Source organism: Chiloscyllium punctatum, chromosome 1 (genome assembly GCF_047496795.1).
Source record: "Chiloscyllium punctatum isolate Juve2018m chromosome 1, sChiPun1.3, whole genome shotgun sequence".
Taxonomy (NCBI): Eukaryota; Metazoa; Chordata; class Chondrichthyes; order Orectolobiformes; family Hemiscylliidae; genus Chiloscyllium; species Chiloscyllium punctatum.
Genome location: NC_092739.1, coordinates 33,678,889 through 33,700,693, shown reverse-complemented (window position 1 = coordinate 33,700,693; position 21,805 = coordinate 33,678,889). Strand labels below are relative to the sequence as shown.

Genomic DNA, 21,805 nt, shown 5'->3' with positions numbered 1-21,805 from the left:
GGGGTTGTATATCTGGATTGTTACCACCCGACTCCTCTGCGCAGGAAGCACACACAATGGGACCGCCGACAAGATGGAGAACAGAGGCTCCCCTTCCTTCTCCTTGAAGACCTTCAGGAGCTGCTCACAATTCTTCACACTCCTGAAGGTCACGTCGAAGTAGCCCACCCCAGGGAAATCCTACAGGTAGTACACGTCCACTTGGGTCAGGTTAGATTTTCTCACAGTTACATTCTTCTCAGTTCATTGCATATGCACACATGGGTAAAACCTCATGTTCTGTAAGCAAATGAGCAGGAAGTCTGTCCCCTACCAGGACCTTCCAGGTTCCAACTTCCTAGCAATGTATTTAAGAGACACCCAGGCAGCACTTCACTTTTCCAGGCTCATCTTCCTCAACCACTCTAGAAATGGTTGGGGAGGTAGCGGCCTAATAGTCTTATCACTGGACTACTAATCCAGAGACCTACAGAGGATCTGGGTTCGAATTCTGCCGTAGCGGATGGTGAAATTTGAATTCATCATAATCTGGAAATAAGTGTCTTGTGATGACTGTGAATCCATTGTTGATTTTTGGAAAAACCCATCTGGTTCACTAATGTCTTTAAGGAAGGAAACTACCATCCTTACCTGGTCTAACCTAGACATAACTCCAAACCCACAGCAATACTATTGACTTTTAACTGCCCTCTGGAGATGGGCAATAAATGCTGACCAAGCCAGCAACACCCTCATCCTACAAGTTAATATATTAAAAAAAACTAAAATGTCAGGGATTGGGTAAAAGACAGTGCCACGGGTTAATGACACTTCCTTAGAAGTTCACCCTGAAGGTGTCAAGGAAGATCTTTTCCCTAGGAATGATAAAAGAGACTATCCTGACTAATCATGGCAGAGGTGGCTATAGAGATCAGTGCCTGTGATGGCTCCCACACACAAAAAGGTGCATAATAACCTTGCTAGGGTATGTACCACTGACTACTCAATGCTTAATTTCCTTCAGAGATAGCATTATAAGCTTGTCAATGCACTGGATTGTGATACACAAAATCGGGTGCCAGTCAACTCCACCAGAAGCCTCATGTGCAATCAATACCTGTCACATCTTTACAGTTACTTCTTTGTCCTTCTCCACCACAATGGTATTGCCTCTCATACATTTGCCAGAATTCACAGTTAAAACATTAAAGAACTACAACACTCAGCAGCTCATGCAGCACTAGCTCACTAACCTTTTGTCATGCCTTCTAAATGTGCACATCTGACAGCTTTTCACCACAGCTTTGAATGGGATAAGGACACGACCACAAAAGATAGCTTCAGAATGAACATCTCACAGCTATATCAAGCACACATTTCCATCTTCAATTAGAACCCTATAACTCCATAAATCCCCAAACCACATTCTTATGACCAATGAAGTACTTGGATGACCACAGCTCTGGGGATTAACACCAAGGCATGTACTGATACTCGTGTCCTTTAACGTTTCTCTCCATCTGCTGGAGAAGATGTGCACAGAATTGGAATTTATTGGGAAGTGGGGATGGGGTTTGGGGCTGATGCAGTGGTGCAGGGCAGTGAATGCCTGCCATTTGGTTTCATTTCTATTTTCAGATGCTTAGGTACGTGAGTCAGGGGTAAATGTAGGGGAATGGTTCTTGGTGGGATATTGATCGGAGAGTTGGTGTGGACTTGTTGGGCCGAAGGCCCTGTTCCACACAGTAGGGATTCCAATTCAGATTCCTGAGCCGGCAGTAGAGTGGCAGAAATATATCTGTGTTGAAGGGAAGTTTAGATCACTTACAGCCATTTAGTGAAAGAAGAAACCTCCAAGCCGTTACTGCCAGCTGCACACCAAACAGCAACATATGCAGGAAATCTGGGGTATGGGTGGTAGCTCATCGGAGACACAACTCTTTATGTTTTTCTCTGCAGTCTCCAGACCTGACACCCAAACCAGGACTGAAAGAAAAAGAACTTCAGCTCCTCGGTTGATCTTTCTCAAGCCCTGAACAACCCTCTGTCCTTCACTCCAGTCTGTGCAAGGGTGAGGATGAGGTCTGACAGTACATTATCTGAGCCTAGTGACTGTTCCCCCTCCGAGTTCTGGTTTGTGGTGCTGGTAGAATTGGACCTTGGCACTGGGGTTTGTTTTTCTGTTTACTTTCGTTCAAGGCTAGGAGTGGTTTCTCGAGGCTGCTTAGAAAAATGTAAAGATTTTCTAGTGTTCCGTGTTGCTACCCTTACCCAAGATTCTTTTTAAGATATCAGTGTTTGATGTACAAGTGGGAGTACCAGATTGGAGCTTTCTCTCTAAATGCTGTAGACACTCAATCTTCCTTTCCGCAGAGTCATACTCCCCTTGCTCTCTTGCCAGATTGGTACCTGTTGCTCAAGGGAGGTCAAATGACATATGTGAGACATTATCCTCCAGTCTAAGTATCTTCGCTGTGGCCGTGTGCATTCTTCTCTAATAGAAGGACAGATGCATTAATAGGGTAGATTATCCTTTATTGTCATGTGTACTCAAGTACAGAAGTGTAGGAGTACAGTGAAACGTTTACAATGTCACCTCTTGTGGCACCATCTTAGGTATGAGTACCAGGTTCAAATCTTAGATACAAAAGAGGAATAAGAAAGAAAAATAGTTGCATTACTTTATAGTGTTTAAAGAATAAGTTAGAAATAAGACATAGTTAAAGGATTGACATTACAGTCAGATTTTTTAAAATTTGAAAAAGCATTACATTGCAGTAGCTGAGTGCAGGGGCCACCACACGTGATCTGATCACCCGCACCAGGCCCCAGTCTCAGAACCATCCCCGTTCCACTCCAAGCCTCTGGTCTGCTCCGCACGAGCTCTCAGCTGCTCCACCTTTTCTCCAGGATTTGCTTGCCGCTTCACCTGGTATTTCGGGGCTGCTTCCCCTCGCTGGCCGCTGCTCCCGGGATTCACCTCCAGGGTTTGCCTGTTCCTCCATTTGAGGGGTAAAAAAAGAAAAAAGAACAGGCAGAACAGTGGAGCTCTGATCAGAGCATCTTACACTGCTGCCATCTTACACTGCTGCCATCTTACACTGCTGCCATCTTACACTGCTGCCATCTTGCCACTAGGAATTGACCTGGATACATGATTACATGGCTTGCATTATATACAGATCGAGATTCCAGTCCCCACAGCTGTGATCGTCTGTGTGTATTATTCATAAGAAGAATGTAGTATGGGAAAGTTAGTTGTTACCGGGTTTTGAATGAAAGGTAATTCAGTGTTGTCAAAGAGTCACAATTACCAAAACACTGAAAGCATTATATGATGCTTCTGCCTGAGATGCTCATGGGGTCTTAGTCACATAGCCATCTTTTGTGATGGTGTCCGAGTGCCATGTAAACCTTCAGTGGAGGCCTGTCAAATGTATATGTTCTCCTAGTTGTGAAGAAAGGTCAATGAGCTGCTTTTTTAACTCCTTCAGATGATGTGGGCATTGCTAGCTAGGCCAACTTTTATTGCCCATCCCTATTGCCAGAAGGCAGTTAAGAGTCAACTACATTGCTGTGGGTGTGGTGTTACATTTCAGCCAGATCAAGTAAGGATGACAGACTTCCTTCCCTAAGTGACATTAGTAAACCGGATTGTGTGTGAGCTACTGAATATTTACGTTTTAAGTGTGAACTCACAAAGATGTGTGAGAGACAGGAGAACTGTGGTGCAAGGAGTGTTCAGTTAAAACTGCAATGAAGTGATGGACATTGATTAAATGTGATTAATCTGATGGAAATACATGGCCCCAATCATGTATGTGGCAACCCTGTACAGTGGTAAACTTACAATGCTAACTCACAGTCACAGAAGTATGAAGCATTGAGTAGACAGTGGTACATAGCCAGGCAGAGCACAGCAGATCATTCAACCGCTTGTATTTTCTTGAGCTGCTTACAAGAGCTGACTTCCACAACCACCTTTTTTTGGAATGGGGTGTTGTTGGTTAGACCAGTATTTATTGCCCATCCCCAATTGCCCTTGAACAGAATGGCTTGCTGGGCCATTTCAGAGAGCAGTTAAGAGTCAACTACATTGCTGTGGATCTAGAATTGCATATTGTTCAGACCTGAGTAAGGGTGGCAGATTTCTGTCCCTAAAGGACATTACTGAAATGGATGGAATTTTTTTCAATCAGCAACAGTCGTGATTAATCCTTTTTTTTAATTCCAGACTTTTATTAAATTCAGACTTCTGTAGAAATTGATGCCTTAAAGACATCAGCAGGGGGCAGAACATCCTGATCAGTTTTCCATAAACATTGCAGTTTTACTCAAGTGTACATGTCGAATGAACTGAGAAAAACATATGATACCCCTCTTCCTCCTCCCTTACACACTCTTCCACACTTCATATCAAGATTCTGCCCATTATTCCTCTTAGCTTCATGAAGGAGAACTGCTTCTTCAAAACCATGACTGAATACAGTCTCCTGCTGAGAACCTTTCTCTCCTTCCTTCTATATCCTCTTCATTGTTCTGATCTGCAAAGCCACTGTTCACTTCCAGTCATGCTGTATCTCATGAGGACTGTCTCCTAGTACGTTGGTGGTCGTGAGTAATGCAAATGTGCAGAAGCCTTAAAGTCAGCGAAAAGTCCTTCAGCTTCCATCAAACCACTGCCTGATGTCAGATTTCTGTAATTTGAAGCCATGTTTGGCAAATCTGGTAGAGCTGAGTTGTTCACCAGAAAGCCATCTGTGTCCTTATCCAAAGCAAGCCTTTGGTGGAAAGCTAGGCCAAACTGAGGACTGCAGATGCTGGAGACCAGAGTTTAGATCAGAGTGGTGCTGGAAAAGCACAGCAGGTCAGGCAGCATCCGAGGAGCAGGAAAATCGACGTTTCGGGCAAAAGCCCTTCATCAGCAAATGTCCTGATGAAGGGCTTTTGCCCAAAATGTCGATTTTGGTGGAAAGCTGTCAGATGTATATGTTCTAGTTATGAAGAAAAATCGCTGAGCTGATGGTAAATGAGTGTTGGGCGTAGTAGCACCTGTAGAGTTTTTTTTATACGAGCAGCATCAATAAGGAAGATGAATGAAAGAACTGCATTTGGACTTTGAGGGGTTTTAATATAGCCGACACAAGACATTAGGACACAAAATTAAAGCACATGGGATTGGAGGTAGTATGTTAGTATGGATTGAGGGTTGCTTAACAGGCAGAAAGCAGACTGTAAGAGTAAATAGGTCATTCTCAACTTGACAGGCTGTGAACCCAGGGATTCTGCAAGGATCGGTCTTTGAGTCCCTGCAGTTCACACAGTTCTATATCCATGATTTGGATGTGATGGCCAATTTTAATACTTTTAAGTTTATAGATGATACAAAATTTGGTGGCAATGTGAGTTATGATAGGATGTGAAAGGGCTTCATGGGAACATAGACAAGCTAAGGAATTGGGCAAAAGTGAGGACTGCTGATGTTGGAAATCAGAGTCTAGGTTAGAGTGGTATTGGAAAAGCACAGTAGGTCAGGCAGCATCCGAGGAGTACGATAATCCAGGTTTTGGGCAAAAGCCCTTCATCAGGACTGAAGGAAGGGAGCTCCCAGGGTGGAGAGATAAATGGGAGGGGTGTGGGGCTGGGGAGAAGGTAGCAAAGAGTACAGTAGGTGAATGGGGATGGGATGAAGGTGATAGGTCAGAGGGGAGGGTGGAGTGGATAGGTGGGAAGGGAGATTGGCAAGTCGGACAGGTCATGAGGGCAGCGGTGAGCTGGAAGGTTGGAACTGGGGTAAGCTGGGGGGAGGGGAATTGAGGAAACTGGTGAAGTCCACATTGATGCCCTGGGGTTGAAGTGTTCCAAGACGGAAGATGAGGCATTCCTCCTCCAGGTGTCAGGTGGTGAGGGAGCAGTGGTGGAGGAGACCCAGGACCTGCATGTCCTCGGCAGAGTGGGAGGGGGAGTTGAAATGTTGGGCCACAGGGTGGTGGGGTTGATTGATGCGGGTGTCCCGGCGATATCCCCTAAAGTGTTCTGCGAGAAGGCGTCCAGTCTCACCAATGTAGAGGAGACCATATTGGGAGCAACGGATACAATAAATGACATTGGTGGATGTGCAGGTGAAACTTTGATGGATGTGGAAGGCTCCTTTGGGGCCTTGGATGGAGGTGAGGGAGGAGGTGTGGGTACAGGTTTTGCAATTCCGACAGTGGCAGGGGAAGGTGCCAGGAGGGGAGGGTGTGTTGTTGGGGTGCGTGGACCTGACCAAGTAGTCACGGAGAGAACGGTCTTTGTGAAAAGTGGAAAGGGATGGGAAGGGAAATATATCCCTGGTGCTGGGGTCCATTTGGAGGTGGCAGAAATGTTGGTGGATGATGCGGTTAATGCGAAGGTTGATAGGGTGGAAGGTGAGCACCAGGGGGGTTCTGTCCTTGTAACGGTTGGAAGGTGGGGTTTGAGGGTGGAGGTGCAGGATGTGGATGAGATGCGTAGGAGGGCATCTTTAACCATGTGGGAAGGGAAATTGTCGTCTTTAAAGAAGGAGGCCATCTGGTGTGTTCTGTGGTGGAACTGGTCCTCCTGGGAGCAGATACGGCGGAGGTGGAGGAATTGGGATTACGGGATAACATGTTTGCAGGAGATAGGATGGGAAGTGGTATAATCCAGGTAGCTGTGGGAGTCGGTGGGTTTGTAAAAATGTCAGTGTCAAGTCGGTCGTCATTGATGGAGATAGAAAGGTCCAGGAAGGGGAGGGAGGTGTCAGAGATAGTCCAGGTGAACTTAAGGTCAGGGTGGAATGTGTTGGTGAAGTTGATGAACTGCTCAACCTCCTCTCAGGACCATGAGGTGGTGCTGATGCAGTCATCAATGTAGCGGAGGAAGAGGTGGGGAGTGGTGCTGGTGTAACTACGGAACATGGACTGTTCTATGTAGCCGACAAAGAGACAAGCATAGCTGGGGCCCATACGGGTGTCCATGGCTACCCCTTTGGTCTGGAGGAAGTGGGAGGATTCAAAGGTGAAATTGTTAAGGGTGAGGACCAGTTCAGCCAAATGAATGAGAGTGTCGGTGCAAGGGTACTGTTGGGGATGTCGGGAGAGGAAGAAACGGAGAACTTCGAGGCCCTGGTCATGGCACATGGAGGTGTGGAGGGATTGGATGGGTTGGAAGGTGATGATGTCCATAAGGACTTAGGTGTTCTTGTTCTTAAGTCACTGAAAGCTTGCATACAGATGCAGTGAGTAATTCAGAAGACAAATAGAATGTGAGTTTTTATTGCAAGAGGAGCAAAGACTTTCATTGTAAAGAACACTGGATTGCTGCTCCTGAAGAAATGTCTATGTTTCTGGTTGTCTTACTAAAGGAATGATATACTTGCAACAAAGATTGATTCCTGATAGCATTATCATAGATCCCTACAGTGTAGAAACAAGCCATTCAACCTATCAAGTCCAACTCTCCAAAGGGCATCCCACCCCATCCCTATAACCCTGCATTTCCCATGACTAATCCACTTGGCCTGCACATCCCTGGACACTATGGGCAATTTTGCATGGCCAACTCACATAACCTGCACAGCTTTGAACTGTGCGAGGAAACCAGAGCACCCAGAGGAAACCTGCATAGACATGAGGAGAACATGCAAACTCCAAATGGACAGTTGCCAAGGGTGGCATTGAACCAGAGTCTCTGGAGCTGCAAAGTGAACCACTTAGCTGCAGTGCTGCCCTGAGGGGAGATTGAGGAGACTAAGTCTATATTCACTCAAATTTAGGGGAATGAGAGACAACTTCATGAAAGCTTACAGAAGCATATAAGGGAAAGAAAGATTAAATAGAGAAAGAATGTTTTCATAGCTGTGGATCTGTCAACAGGGATACAGTCTCATAATAAAATGCAAGCCTTTTAGGACTTAGATGTGGAAAAACCACTTCACTTGGGTGAATCTTTGGAATTCTCTCCTTAGAGAGTTGTGGAAGCTCAGTTATTAAGCAAGTTCACGACAGAGATTGATAGATTTCTACTAACTGATAACATCAGGGATCTGAGGATAAAACAGAAAAATTACGTTGATGTAGATGATCGACCACGGTCGAGAATGACAAAGGAGGCCAACTTCTGCTCCCATGTTGTTATACTTTTATTTTTATATGTTTTTATATTTTTATTGTAAACATTGACTACGTCTAGAATTCTAACAACTGTCAGAAGAAGTGAACTAGTAACTAACGTGTAAGTGATTGATGATGCCTATAAATAGAGCTGGTGATGGGGAAGGGGTTGTGTCTTTCCTGCTGCTGAGCATGTATCAGTAGCTTTGCAAAGACTATGAAAGGCATGTGCTAAAGCATTAGTTCTGACAACGAATTATTGAAATTTGGTGCTACAGATGTTGCTTAAATATAATGCTTCAGTAGGTGCATAGACTTGGTTTGAATGCTTAATTTAGTGTCTCATACTCCAAGCTTAACATCATGATTTAAATCAATATCTAGTCAGAATTTTAATGTTTTATAATCTTGATATATCTGGGAAACATAGAAATTGTGCAGAACTCTGAATGCTAAATCTGTCTTTTTGCTTACATTTCTGGTTAGCGTGTTGAGGCTAAAGTTTGTCATGCAATGGTAAAAGATTGCATTTAGACTGCTGACACGGAAGGGGAAGTGCACCAACCAGTCAATTGTCTGCATCAGATAACGGGTTTCGCATTTAATTTACTAAATATACATTGAAGACATAGAAATCATGGGCAAAAATTGCATCTGTGAAGCACCACTAAGTCAGGTATTCAAAATGATGAAAAGCTCTGGAAGAACAGGCAGGAGCAACATGATGGCTCATTGGTTAGCCCCACTGCCTCACAATATCAGAGACCCAGGTTCGATTCCACCCTCAGGCAACTGTCTATGTGGAGTTGGCACATTCTCCCCATGTCTGCATAGGCTTCAGTTTCCTCCAAAGATGTGCAGGTTAGGTGCATTAGCCATGCTAAATTGACCATAGTATCATAGAATTCCCATGTTGAAACAGACCACTTGGCCCAACAAGTCCACACTGACCTTCTGAAGAGTAACCCACCCAGACCTATTCCCTTTACACTACATTTACTCCTAATTAATACACTTAATCTAGACATCCCTGAACACTACCGGCAATTTAGCATGGCCAATTCACCTAACGTGCACATCTTTGGATTGTGGGAGGAAACCAGAGCACCCGGAGCAAACCCACGCAGACACTGGAGAACATGCAAATTCCACACAGATACTTGCTTGAGGCTGGAATTGAACCCGGGTTCCTGACGCTGTGAGGCAGCAGTGACCAGGGATGTGCAGGCTAGGTGGGTTAGTCATGGGAAATGCAGAATTATGGGGTCTTGGTGAGATGCTGTTCAGAGGATCAGTGTAGACTCAGTAGGCCAAGTGGCCTACTTCCACAACATTGAGCTTTTATAAAAACTGCACTTTGAAACACTATTTGGAATTACAGCCCCTTTATTGCCAGCCAAACCAAAGTTAATCAAACATGAAAGAAAGTGGAAGCAAATGGCAATTCAATTAAATTGTAAACAGGGATGTTAAAAGGTCAAATCTATAACTTCCACAATCATTAAATTAACCTTTGAAGACATTTTGATAGTATTAACACATAAGCAATAACAAATGCCTATGAAGTGGCACATTCATTTATAATGAATTATAGGTTAGACCTTACTGTGTTAGTGAACAGTAATTCTATAATATTAGCTCATTTAGTAGGGCAAATTGTTCTTTAAGACGTTAAATTCCTATAGCAGCAGATACTTTTGTAAATTTATTATGCAAAAGTACCCTTTAGCAAATTTTCATCTTTTTATTATTATTTTGTTTTGTTTTAAACGTTGTTTTTTTCATAACACTCTAGCAGCTATTCTACATACACTTACAGCTGGGAATTCATTGAAACTTGTTATGACCAGACATGAAGAAAGAAGAATAAATTATAATTCAGATTCTTAATGGATCTTATCAAGGTATTCAATTATGATTTAAATCATTAATTATTACTGTGCAATTCTAGTGGCTGAATGTAAGATCAAAAATCAGAAATTGTCTGTGAAAATAATCAAGTAAGAAGTCTTTATTCTCTTGAATTCAATGTTATTGACAATGTTAAGGATGAAGACTGGTCCTGACATGAAGAATTGGATGAGGTAGCCATATGCCTGACTCATAGCTGCTCAACTTAACCAGAAAGTCAGGGACACTGAAATAATATGCATTGACCTCCCTACCAAGTATTCCAATCTGTGTTTCCATTGGATGAGACTGTGACAGTGGAAAGCTAGAAGGATAGATAATGTTTAAGAATAGAAAAGTCACCTTGGGTGTTCTTTTGGAACAAAGTAGGTGGAGCTTTAACTTTCTTCCAATTCATGCCATACCTTACTCAGAAGTGTTTGATGCCAAGGAGAAGTGTGAGAAATGTCAAATATTCAATTTCCTAATAGTGACACCTATTATTTTGACAAGCACGAAAGCTCAGCCCCTTTTGAAATGTGTAACATCAGTGCTTTCCTAAATGTTGTTTCCTCCTTCATTTTCTACTGTCAATCATGACCAACTTACTATCACATGGTCTCCCTAGCTCAGAGAGTGAGATGACCTGACTCACAAATTATTTCGCTGCTGTAATACAACTTTATCAAAGGCTGCCAACTAGTGTCATTTGAATCAGATGAGTTGAATGATGCCATTTCTTTCTTGTCCCTATGAGTTGGAATATCCTGTTTCCAAATGATTCTCCATCTAGTGGCCTGAATGTGACATAAAACAGCTCCCACAATGCTGCAAAGAAATGATTTGCAAATGAACGGGTTTTGTTCACTGTGTGAGGAATTGGATAGCAATTTTTTGACTATGAGGGTCACAACTCCTAGCTTATCTGTGCCTATTGCAATCGAGCTGGCCAACATGTGCATGATTGTGGCTGGTGTACCTCCATAGCTGCTGCTGAATATTGCTGATGAACTTGGAAAATAACCAGGTGCACTGTTTATAGACCATGTGGCACAATCTACATGTGCCTATAAAAGGCAGAATGTATCTTAAAGGGAAATTACTCAAACAAGTTGTTGAAATGTAAACATTTGGAAAGTAAACATCTGGACAAAGGGACCCATAGTAATGGATTTGGCAATGGAGGCATTAATGTTGCAGGTAAGCAAGCAAAAAAATGTCACAATCCCACTGGGATGCTAGAAACCCAAAGAATCAAGCTCAGAATGGAGAGGAGAGGAAGCAGGTGACATGGCTGGTCAACTCCTGAAATCTGAGACCATAGACCAGGTAGCACTGCCACAAAAGGTCTATGGATCTCATATAGGTACTCAAAGTCACATGACATCTCCTACTCCTTGTACCACTAGCGTCTCACACAGCTCAATGTATCACACCTCATCTATGATCTACTAGCACTGCCTGATATTTAAAAGCGATATCTTATAACTAGATATTCTACTGACAAAGGCTCACACCCAACTCTCTCTGCCTCCACATAGCTCAGAAATTCAGCTGGCTATTTCCCAAAGACCATCCATAAGAAGAACTGATATTCTTTTCTCTTCTCTCTCTCACTGGACAAGGTGGTGCATGGTAGAAGCAAGCAGAACAGGTTGGAGATGGACAAGGACACCATCTTGTGAGCCCTCATGAGAGCAGCTGCAGTGGGGTCTGTGGCATCAATGATGCTGCAGGTATTGAGAATGGTAGTATGTTCCTGCTTTAAGCTCCTTCTCAGCTCCCAGCACACAATAGTCTTGATATCTGGCATGGAGTGTAAGCTGTTGATGTTATGACCTTGACTCTCTTGTCTGTCACCCAATCACATTAAACTCACTTGTCCTGAAGGTGTAAGGTGTGTAAGCCTGAAACTATTATTGACAGACATTGCAAATAAAGTGCATTGACCTCTCAATGAATTTTAAGTATTAATTATTTTTAATTCCACTTTCCTGCTGTCCTTTCTTGACACCATTTTCAATCAAGTATCTGTCTAACTCAGTCTTGAAGATATTCAATGATCCAGCCTCCTTCACTCTCTATGGAAAAGAATTCCAAACACACAATTCTAGATTTCTCTGAGAAGTCTATCCTGATCTTGGGAAACATCATCACAGCATTTAACCTGTCAAATTGCCTTTAAAGCCTATATGTTACACTAAGGTTATCTCACATTCTTTTAATCTTCAAAGAATAGAGGCCTAACCTGTTCAACTTGTCTTCGTAAGTCAACTCCTTCTTCCCAGAAATCAAGCAGGTAACTTTCACTGAACTGCCTCCAATACAAGTATATCTCTCCTTAAATATGGAAACCAAAACTGTCCACAGAATCTAAGATTGATCGCACCAGTGTCTGTGCAGTTGTGGTAATGGCATCACTAATATAATCCATTTCCTTTGGAATACAGACAAACATTCAATTTGTCTTCCTATTTACTTGATGTGACTGCAAGCTGACTTTTTTGTAATTCATTGTCCCTTATAGTTTGTAAATAGTTGAGTTCAAAACTGATCTTTGTGATGCTTTGCTTGTGACAGTTTAAACTAAGATGACTTTCTACATCAAGAAGTTGTCCTGAAGGTGTAAGGTGTTAGCCTGAAACCATTATTGATAATGGTGCCCTGGAGTAGTATCATTGAGATCTCAGTATTCAGATAGTTATCACATTTTGTTGTCAGTAGTTGCTTTGTCCCTCCTAAGTGAGAGCAAAAAGAGACCGTCTTCCAGTTCTGCTGCTCAAAATCCATCTTTAACATGTGAAATGTACCACACAGACATAAAATGTAAATAGCACATATGACTTTCTTCACACCTGATTAGTTTCAGTCTGTTTTCATATCAGGTTAATTTTAGTTCAGATAGTTTTCCTTATCCCCCATTTATTTAACAATGTCTTTCCTTAAAATGATTAGAGTCAATCAAAGTCTATTATTAAAACCAGATGATGGAAATAGACAACTAATAGTCCATATTTTACCACAATCATGATGTCATGATTGCTTTACATTCCTTCCGTTTGCCGTTTCATTTTCTATTATTTTGGGAGTGCCTTTTATTCTTTATACTGTGAAACAGATACAAAATATTTGTTCATAGTCTCTATTGTTTTGATTTTAAATTATCTAATCACTCTCATTAAAGAATCAACATTCACCACAGTCACTATTTTCTTTGTGAAGTATTTATGGAATCTTTTACCATTTTTTTCAAATATTTCTTATGAGTTTTCTCTCATACTCCACTTTCTGTCGTTCTTTCTTTGGTCACCCTTTACTAGTTTTACAGTTTGCCAATCTCTCATTTACTACCAATTAAATATGATCCTTAACTTCCTTACTCAACATATTATTGACTAATTAACTTCCTTGATGCATCATTCTGTAGTGTTTTTATTCTTTCTCAATGAAATGTATATTTAAGAGTTAGGAACTATCCACTTAAATGTCTGCCATCACCTCTCTATTATTTTACCTCTTCGGGGCGGCACGGTGGCTCAGTGGTTAGCATTGCTGCCTCACAGCACCAGGGACCCAGGTTTGATTCCACCCTCGGACCACTGTCTGTGTGCAGTTTGCCCATTATCCCCATGTCTGTGCGGGTTTCCTCTGGGTGCTCTGGTTTCCTCCACAGGTGAATTGGCCATGCTAAATTGCCCATTAGTCAGAGGGAAATGTGTCTTGGTGGGTTACTCATTGGAGGGTCGGTGTGGACGTGTGGGGCTGAATGGCCTGTTTCCACACTGTAGGGAATTTAATCTAATCTATTTTCACTTTGTCTTCATACTCTGTAATTCCCTTTATTTAGATTTAACATTTTAGTTTCAGATTCCTATTTCTCATCCTCAAATCAATTGTGAAATTCTATCGTATTATGATCACTCTTATTGTAACGATAGTATAATTTTATTCTTCAGTATTGTTGATTGTGGATTGAAATTGGAAAAGAACTATTTTATAAACCAAAGATTATTGAAGGATTACTGCAGATTTTAAAAGCAAGCAACCTGAAACTCATTGTAAGCATAGGTCAGGCAGTAGTAAGAGAAGGTGCAGATGAACTGAAGCCAATATGTACAAATGGATATTTAAACAACAATATGTAGCTGATAGATCTGTGAGGTAGTGATTGGTCCACAGGTAGCTGAATACCTTGGGGCTGGGTACAGGATAGGAATAAGTTATCTGATCTCCACCAGCTCTCTGTTCTCTCCAGTGAATGCCATTTGAAGCGTGAAGAAAACCAGTTATTCTTCTTTCAAAAAACGGTTTAAAGCTCTGCCTTTTACTTCATGAGTCAGTAATATTTTATAAGTTTGAATTAGCCACTCTGTGCCTCCTGCAAACCAGTCGAAGCATCCAAAGAAGAAAGACTGAGAAGAATCTTTCATATCAGCACAAGAAACATCCCAGAAGATCCTGTGAACCGAAACCACTGAACTGCTTTCCAAATTTCCCCTCCATCTACAGCATCAATGTTTGTTTTCCATTTGTGTCCACCACTGTGAGGAGAGTCATATAGTCATAGAGATGTACAGCATGGAAACAGACCCTTCGGTCTAACTCGACAATGCCGACCAGATATCCCAACCTAATCTAGTCCCACCTGCCAGCACCCAGCCCATATCCCTCCAAACGGTTCCTATTCATATACCCATCCAAATGTCTTTTAAATGTTGAAATTGTATCAGCCCCCACCACTTCCTCTGGCAGCTCATTCCATACATGTACCACCCTCTACGTGAAAAAGTTGCCCAGTAGGTCTCTTTTATATCTTTCCCCTATTACCCTAAACCTATGCCCTCTAATTCTGGACTCCCACACCCCAGGGAAAAGGTTTTGTTTATTTACCCTATCCATGCCCCTCATGATTTTGTAAACCTCAATAAGTTCACCCCTCAATCTCCGACGCTCCAAGGAAAATAGCCCCAGCCTGTTCAGCCTGTCCTATAGCTCAGATCCTCCAATCCTGGCAACATCCTTGTTAATCTTTCCTGAACCCTTTCAAGTTTCACAACATCTTTCCAATAGGAAGGAGACCAGAATTGCACACAATATTTCAACAGTGGCTTGACCAATGTCCTGCACAGCTGCAACATGACCTCCCAACTCCTGTACTCAATACTCTGACCAATGAAAGAAAGCATACCAAATGCCTTCTTCACTATCCTATCTACCTGTGACTCCACTTTCAAGGAGCTATGAACCCGCACTCCAAGATCTCTTTGTTCAGCAACACTCCCTTGGACCTTCCCATTAAGTCCTCAAGGGAGTTGAAAGATTTTTAACTAATAGAGTTATATGCCAATGGTTCATGATTTGATTACCTCGCGCTAGTGTCCATTTACTTGTAATAAATATTAATTTGTATTAAGTATAAAAACTTGCCCATGCTTTGTGTCAATCAGGGTCTGAAGATCAGGTATATTGGAGAATAAGGTGTACTTCTACAAAATCTAGCTTTAGTAATGATTCCAGAAATAGTGAGGCTTGATTACCAGTATGCTCCCTAGTAAGGTATAACATTATGAAGAAGATGCTTTACGATGAGGTAATTAATAAATCTGGTTTAATTACGCGCTGCTTAGTCTAAAATAGATCACTATTTGATCCCAGAACAAGTTGTTCCAAGAAACTGTTCTGAATGCACTCTATGAGCTCTATCAAAGATTTAGCTTTGGACCTTTTTGAGTATATAGGAGAGTGCTCAATGCATGCCAAGATGCTGACTTTGGCCTGCCAGATATCTTCCCTGTCACTGTTAATGAGCATGGAGGCATCTGACTCCAAGTTGGCAGAGAGGGTGGGAAAGATCTTGAACTTGCCTCAGACTCTTTTATCTTCTTGTCTAGCTGCAGATCCAGTGGCTCTGTCATTACTGACTCCATTCCCATTGCAGGGAATTTATATACAGGTCATCCAATCTATGTCAGCATGTAGCAACGTTCTCTGGCAAATGCAAGAACTTACCAAATCATCACCAAAAAAACATTCACAAATACTTCCAGCCATGTTTCAATAGAAAAAGTTCCAAAAATTCTTTTCTTTGTATTCAAGGTGTATGTGTCAGCAGGCCCCATCTTGCATATTCACCCTTCCATTTAGCTGACTAAAAATTGTATATTCTGTTTGCACATTTATTCTCAAAGTTTGGGATCCTGATGTTACATCAGCTGACTGGGTGTGTGTTAACACTATAACACCAAGTCAGTTATTCATCACATCTGCATGTACACATATCTTTGCAGAATGGTGCGCAGATGTTGACTGTTGGTGCATCATGTCCCTGGAAATGTAGGTAAGCATCTAGCCTTCCAATTCGACTGAATTTCATGGACATTATCTTCTACTTGGAAATATAACCTTTAACCACATGAGCTTTCCAATGCTCGAAAGTGTTTGAACTCTAACATCTGTAATATGAACACAATGTAAAGCACAACAACTTTCAATAGAAAGAATCTATTTTGAATGCACTTCAATAATAGCATTCTACATAAACTAGATGTTTTAGTGAGTTAACTGATTGACTAAATCAAAGCTAAATTCCTTACTTCAATGTTGAATTCTATTGTTGTAAAATGTAAATAATAAAATGGCTATTAAAAGATACATTTGTTGTTTTTCAGTGTAAATAGCCCTACCTTTTAATCAGGATTTGTAGATTTTCACTTGTCCCATCAATCAGTTGCATGGCTTCTGAATGGGTTAATTCTGAACAAGGTTTACCGTTGATTGAGATCATTTCATCTCCCTCACATAATCCAGCTCTGCAGGCCTTACTCTTCTTCCGGACCTAGAAACACGACAAACACACACTGAACAGTTGCAGCTAGAAAACTGTATGATTTTAAAATTCTGTTGGAACCAATCAAAGTACAATTTAAAAGAACAAAAGTAGTTCTTCAGACATATTCAGCTAAATTTTCTCATTTTCAGTTAAATTGTTTTGACCAGTGAAAGCCTTTCCATCTGGGCTCTGTGACTCAGAATGCCATTTCTCATTCAATCTTCTGTATTCCACCTCATTAATTATACAATGGGACTCCTTTGTGGAAGCAGGCAACAAAAACAAAAGGCAGAAATATTTGCCACTGCCAGACCTTGTGGTTTTTGTGGTGCTAGTACAATATTTAAACCCCAGGACTTCAGCTACTGCAAACCACAAATTACTCCTTGTTTTGTGGTGCTCGATAATTATTACTGAGGAAGCAGTAGAAAAAGGCAAGCTAGCTCCCTGCTTAGTGGGTGGAAACCTGGAGATACTTGTGGTTGGGGTGATGGAGAGAAACACTGTGCCAAAAGAGGCCATGCACCAGACTCATCCGTCCTGCCCATGAGAAAAAGTTGGGTCAGTGCTATGTCCTAGGCTAAACGGAATGGACAGCCATGCAGAACTTAGGTTAATCATCTTCTGCAATAAGTGCTTCCTTTTTCTGCTACCCCATACTCACAGGGCCAACACTCTCTCTCACTGTGCCGCTGCACACACCTCTCACCAAGGCTCATGCACTCCAATTCTCACTGGTGCATGCATCATGTCCACTCAATGACTCTCACTCATTTCATCTTCATAAACTACTAACCTTTTCTGCCCTCTGTTCTTCCTACACACTCACTAGGGACACTTCACCATGTCTGTGGTTCCTGCATCACCACTGAACACTCTCCAATCTACCTCCATCACACTCAATATCTCCTTTAGCCTCATTGCAGAAAGCAATGGTGACAACCCAGGCTGAGAAACCAAGACTGGCAAGGGTGGCAAACATTTATTTGTATGTTTGTGTGAGTATGTGTGCAATACATATACTTATAAAATAAATACATATAGTTAATTATTTATTAAGAAATCAATCAAAGCACTGTTCTAAAAGGACAAAAGAAACAGGTAGATTAAAGACATTAAAGATAACAAGGTTGTGAGGAGTGTATGCATATGGTGTTGAGAGAGAAGATTAGCCATGATTCCAGACTGAATGGTGGAGCATGGCAGATGGATTGAGTGATGCTTTGTTGGTCCTGATTTTCTATGTTTCTATGACATAAGATTCTTTACTCCTTTTGGTACTAGATCTGGCTACATAGGAACTTCTCTTTCACTCTCACATTTGGGATTGACAATACAATCATGATACTGTACAGCTAATATTTCAACCCATCATCACCAACCTCATTAATAAGACTGACTCTTAGTAAAGTGACTTTAAAATCCTTATTCTCCAAATATAGATTCCTCCTCCTGTCTTATGTCCTCTCTTATTCCATTCTATACTCTCCCTGGGTTTTGACTGATTTTCAGCACATTTTGCCCTTGTCTCATTTAACATTGGTGGTGCAGTTTTAGTTTTCTTCTGAAAAACATCTCACTTTACTTGATTTTCTTATTTCATCCCCTGCATTTGAGCAACCTTTTCACTACCACTCCTGCCTTAGGAGCTTTTCTTCAGTTGAAGGCATTATACATGACAACATTGTTATGAAAATTATGACATGCCACATCTGTCCTCATCTATTTCACACCTTAGTGACTGTTGTCAATAAATTCTTACATTACTTAACCATAAAATAATTCCTGCCTTTCTCAAAGCAATGCCAATTCCATTTGATTGGTTTAGATTTTTTAAAGTATTGACTTATTCTGATCTCCATACGGCACTGCAATAAGTTTTCAGATGTGAAAATTTCATTTCATCTGCTCTTTCTTCCTGTTTAGGTAATAATGTAAAAATGCAACTCTTTAGAGCCTCTGATATTATTCATGAATCCAGCAAACTACATTACAGCTTATACATACATTTTCCCTCTGTTCTTTGAATATTGTCAGGTCAAATCCATTTCTGTCTATTTCTTTGTTTGGCTTGTATTATTCATTTCTTAAAAAAAATTAATGCACTTTCACTCTTTCTCCAAACTCTTGGCATTCCTGTGTCTTTTATAATAGCCCATTATGAAGACTGAAGCAAAATATCTTTTTCTAGCTCTTGCATTTTCTGATCTCTTACTAATGGAAGAATGAGAAAGGATTCTGGGTAATCCAAGATGGAGAATAGGAAATAATTATGGCTATAACAGCTGCTCCTTTTGTGAGGTATTTTAGCTGTTGGAGCTGATTTCCTTGAATTCTAGATGCAGTATTTGCTATTTTGTAAGCTGTTGCATTGTATTGGAACTATGGGGAAAACAAGGGAGACACAGAGAGATAGAGAGAGAAAAAAAGGAAAATCCAGCATTGCTGTCTGAGGAAGTTATGTGGGATACCTTACAGCATAGGAGCAGGTAAGTGCATGGTATTTAAATGTAACTTTGCTGTCTTTTTTAATTGTGAGTTGAGTGGATTCTTTTTGGTTATATGTTTTATTGAAATCTGTCTCGATTAAAATTTAAACTTATAAAACATATGAACTAAGTTAGCTTGGAAGTGTGTTTTTTTGAACAGTAAGACTGTGCTATTTTCTGGGTCTGTAGATTGTTAAGGTGCAAAGATGGCCTTTAAAAGAATGATGTGCTCTTCTGGTCGGATGTGGGAGATTAGGGAGAATTTCCATGTTACTGATGATTATGGCTGCAGGAAGTGTCTTTGATTGCAAATCTTATCATATTGTATGGATCAGTTGGAGTGGCAGTTAGAGGCAATGAGGAATTTAAAGAGTGAGGGGTGTGATAGGTGGCAGTAATAGGAAGGGAGAAAGAAACACAGATACAGTCACATAGATGGGTTACTGCCAGGAAAGGTAGGTGAAGTAGGCAGGTAGTGCAGAAATCTTCTGTGGCTATCCCCATCTCAATAAGTATGTTGTTTTGGAAAATGCAGGGTATGATGAATTCTCAGGGGAATGTAGCACAAACAGCCAAGTTTCTAGTAGTGAGGCAGGCTCTAATGTAATGAAGGGTACATCAGGTGCCAAGTGATCCATTGTGACAGGGGACTCTCCAGTCAGAGGCACAGACAGATGTTTCTGTGGCTGACAGTGAGAAATCAGAATGGTGTGTTGCCTCCCTGGTAAGAGGATCAAGGATATCTCAGAGATGGTACAGAATGTTCTCAAAGGGGAGAGGGACCAACAGGGGGCCATTGTACATATTGGAACCAGCAACATAGGAAGGGAAAAACATGAGATTGTGAAGGGAGAATATGGGAAATTTGGCAGGAGTTTAAAAAGGAGGTCCTTGAGGGTAGTAATGTCTAGATTACTCCCAGTGCTACATGCTAGTGAGGATAGGAATAGGAAGCTTGAGGAGTTGGTGCAGGGGCGAAGGATTCACATTTTTGGATCATTGGAATTTCTTCTGGGGTAGAAGAGACCTGTACGAGAAGGATGGATTGCACCTGAATTGGAAGGGGACAACTATACTGGCAGGGAGATTTGCTCGAGCTGCTTAGGAGTATTTAAACTAGTAAGGAGGGTGTGGGACCCAGGGAGATAGTGAAGACCGAGATCAACCTGAGATTAGAACAGTTGGGATAAGGAGTGAGACAAACCATCAGGCCAGGCAGGGACAAAGCAGCGAGCAAGGTAGGACTGAGTAATTAAACTGCATTTATTTCAGTACCTGACAGGGAAGGCAGATGAACTCTGGGCATGGTTAGAAACATTTGACTGGGATATCATAGCAATTATAGAGACATGGCACAGGGATGGACAGGACTGGCAGCTTAATGTTCCAGGATACAAATGTCAAAGGAAGGATAGAAAGGGAGGCAAGAGAAGAGAGGGAATGGTGTTTTTGATAAGGGTTAACATGAGGGAGGGTATTCCTGGGAATACGTCCAGGGAAGTTTGTGTGGAACTGAGAAATAAGAAAGGGATGATGACCTTTATTGGGATTGTACTATAGATACCCCCACCCCCACACACACGCGCACACGCACGCACGCGCACACACACAATAGTTGAGAAACTATTGAGAAACAAATTTGTAAGGAGATCTCAGTTATCTGTAAGTATCTGTAAGAATAATAGGGTGGTAATGGTAGGGGATTTTAACTTTCCAAACTTAAACAGGAACTGCCATGGTGTTAAAGGTTTAGATGGAGACGAATTTGTTAAATGTGTACAAGAAACTCTTCTGATTCTATACGTGAATGTACCTACTAGAAAAGGTGCAAACTTGATCTACTCTTGGGAAATAAGGCACGGCAGTGATTGAGGTGTCAATAGGGGAGCACTTTGGAGCCAGCAACCATAATTTTGAGTTTTAAAATAGTCATGGAAAAGGATAGACAGGATTTAAAGGTTGAAGTTCCAAATTTTGACGGTATTAGGCAAGAACTTTCAAACGTTGATTGGGGGCAGATGTTCACAGGTAAAGGTATGGCTGGAAAATGGGAAGCCTTCAAAAATGAGATAACAAGAGTCTAGAGATAGTATGCTCCTGTTAAGGTGAAAGGCAAGGCTGGTAGCTATAGGGAATGTTGGATGACTAGAGAAATTGAGGTTTCAGTTAAGAAAAGGGAGGAAGCATATGTCAGTTATAAACAGCAGAGATCGAGTGAATCCTTTGAAGAGTATTAAGGAAGTAGGAGTATACTTAAGAGGGAAATCAGGAGGGCAAAAAGAGGACGAGGTATTCTGGCAAATAGAATTAAGGAGAATCGAAAGGCATTTTATAAATATATTAAGGACAAAAGGGTATCTAGGGAGTGAATAGGGCCCCTCAACGATCAGGAAGGCTGCCTATGTATGGAACCACAGGAGATGGGTGGAGATACTAAACAAGTATTTTGCAACAGTTTTTACTGTTGAGAAGGACATAGAAGATGTAAAATGTAGGGAGATAGA

The 21,805-nt window shown here is 41.4% G+C and overlaps 1 protein-coding gene across 2 annotated transcripts in view; it reads right to left on the bottom strand.

Moving 5' to 3' along the window:
* LOC140490881 (synaptopodin-2-like) overlaps nucleotides 1–21,805 on the bottom strand; it is a 130,173-nt gene that overhangs the window by 58,266 nt on the left and 50,102 nt on the right. For both annotated transcript variants that reach the window (XM_072589159.1, XM_072589150.1), the window contains exon 2: nucleotides 16,667–16,818. In XM_072589159.1, the coding sequence (XP_072445260.1) occupies nucleotides 16,667–16,818 (152 nt within the window). The remainder of the gene's footprint in view (nucleotides 1–16,666; nucleotides 16,819–21,805) is intronic.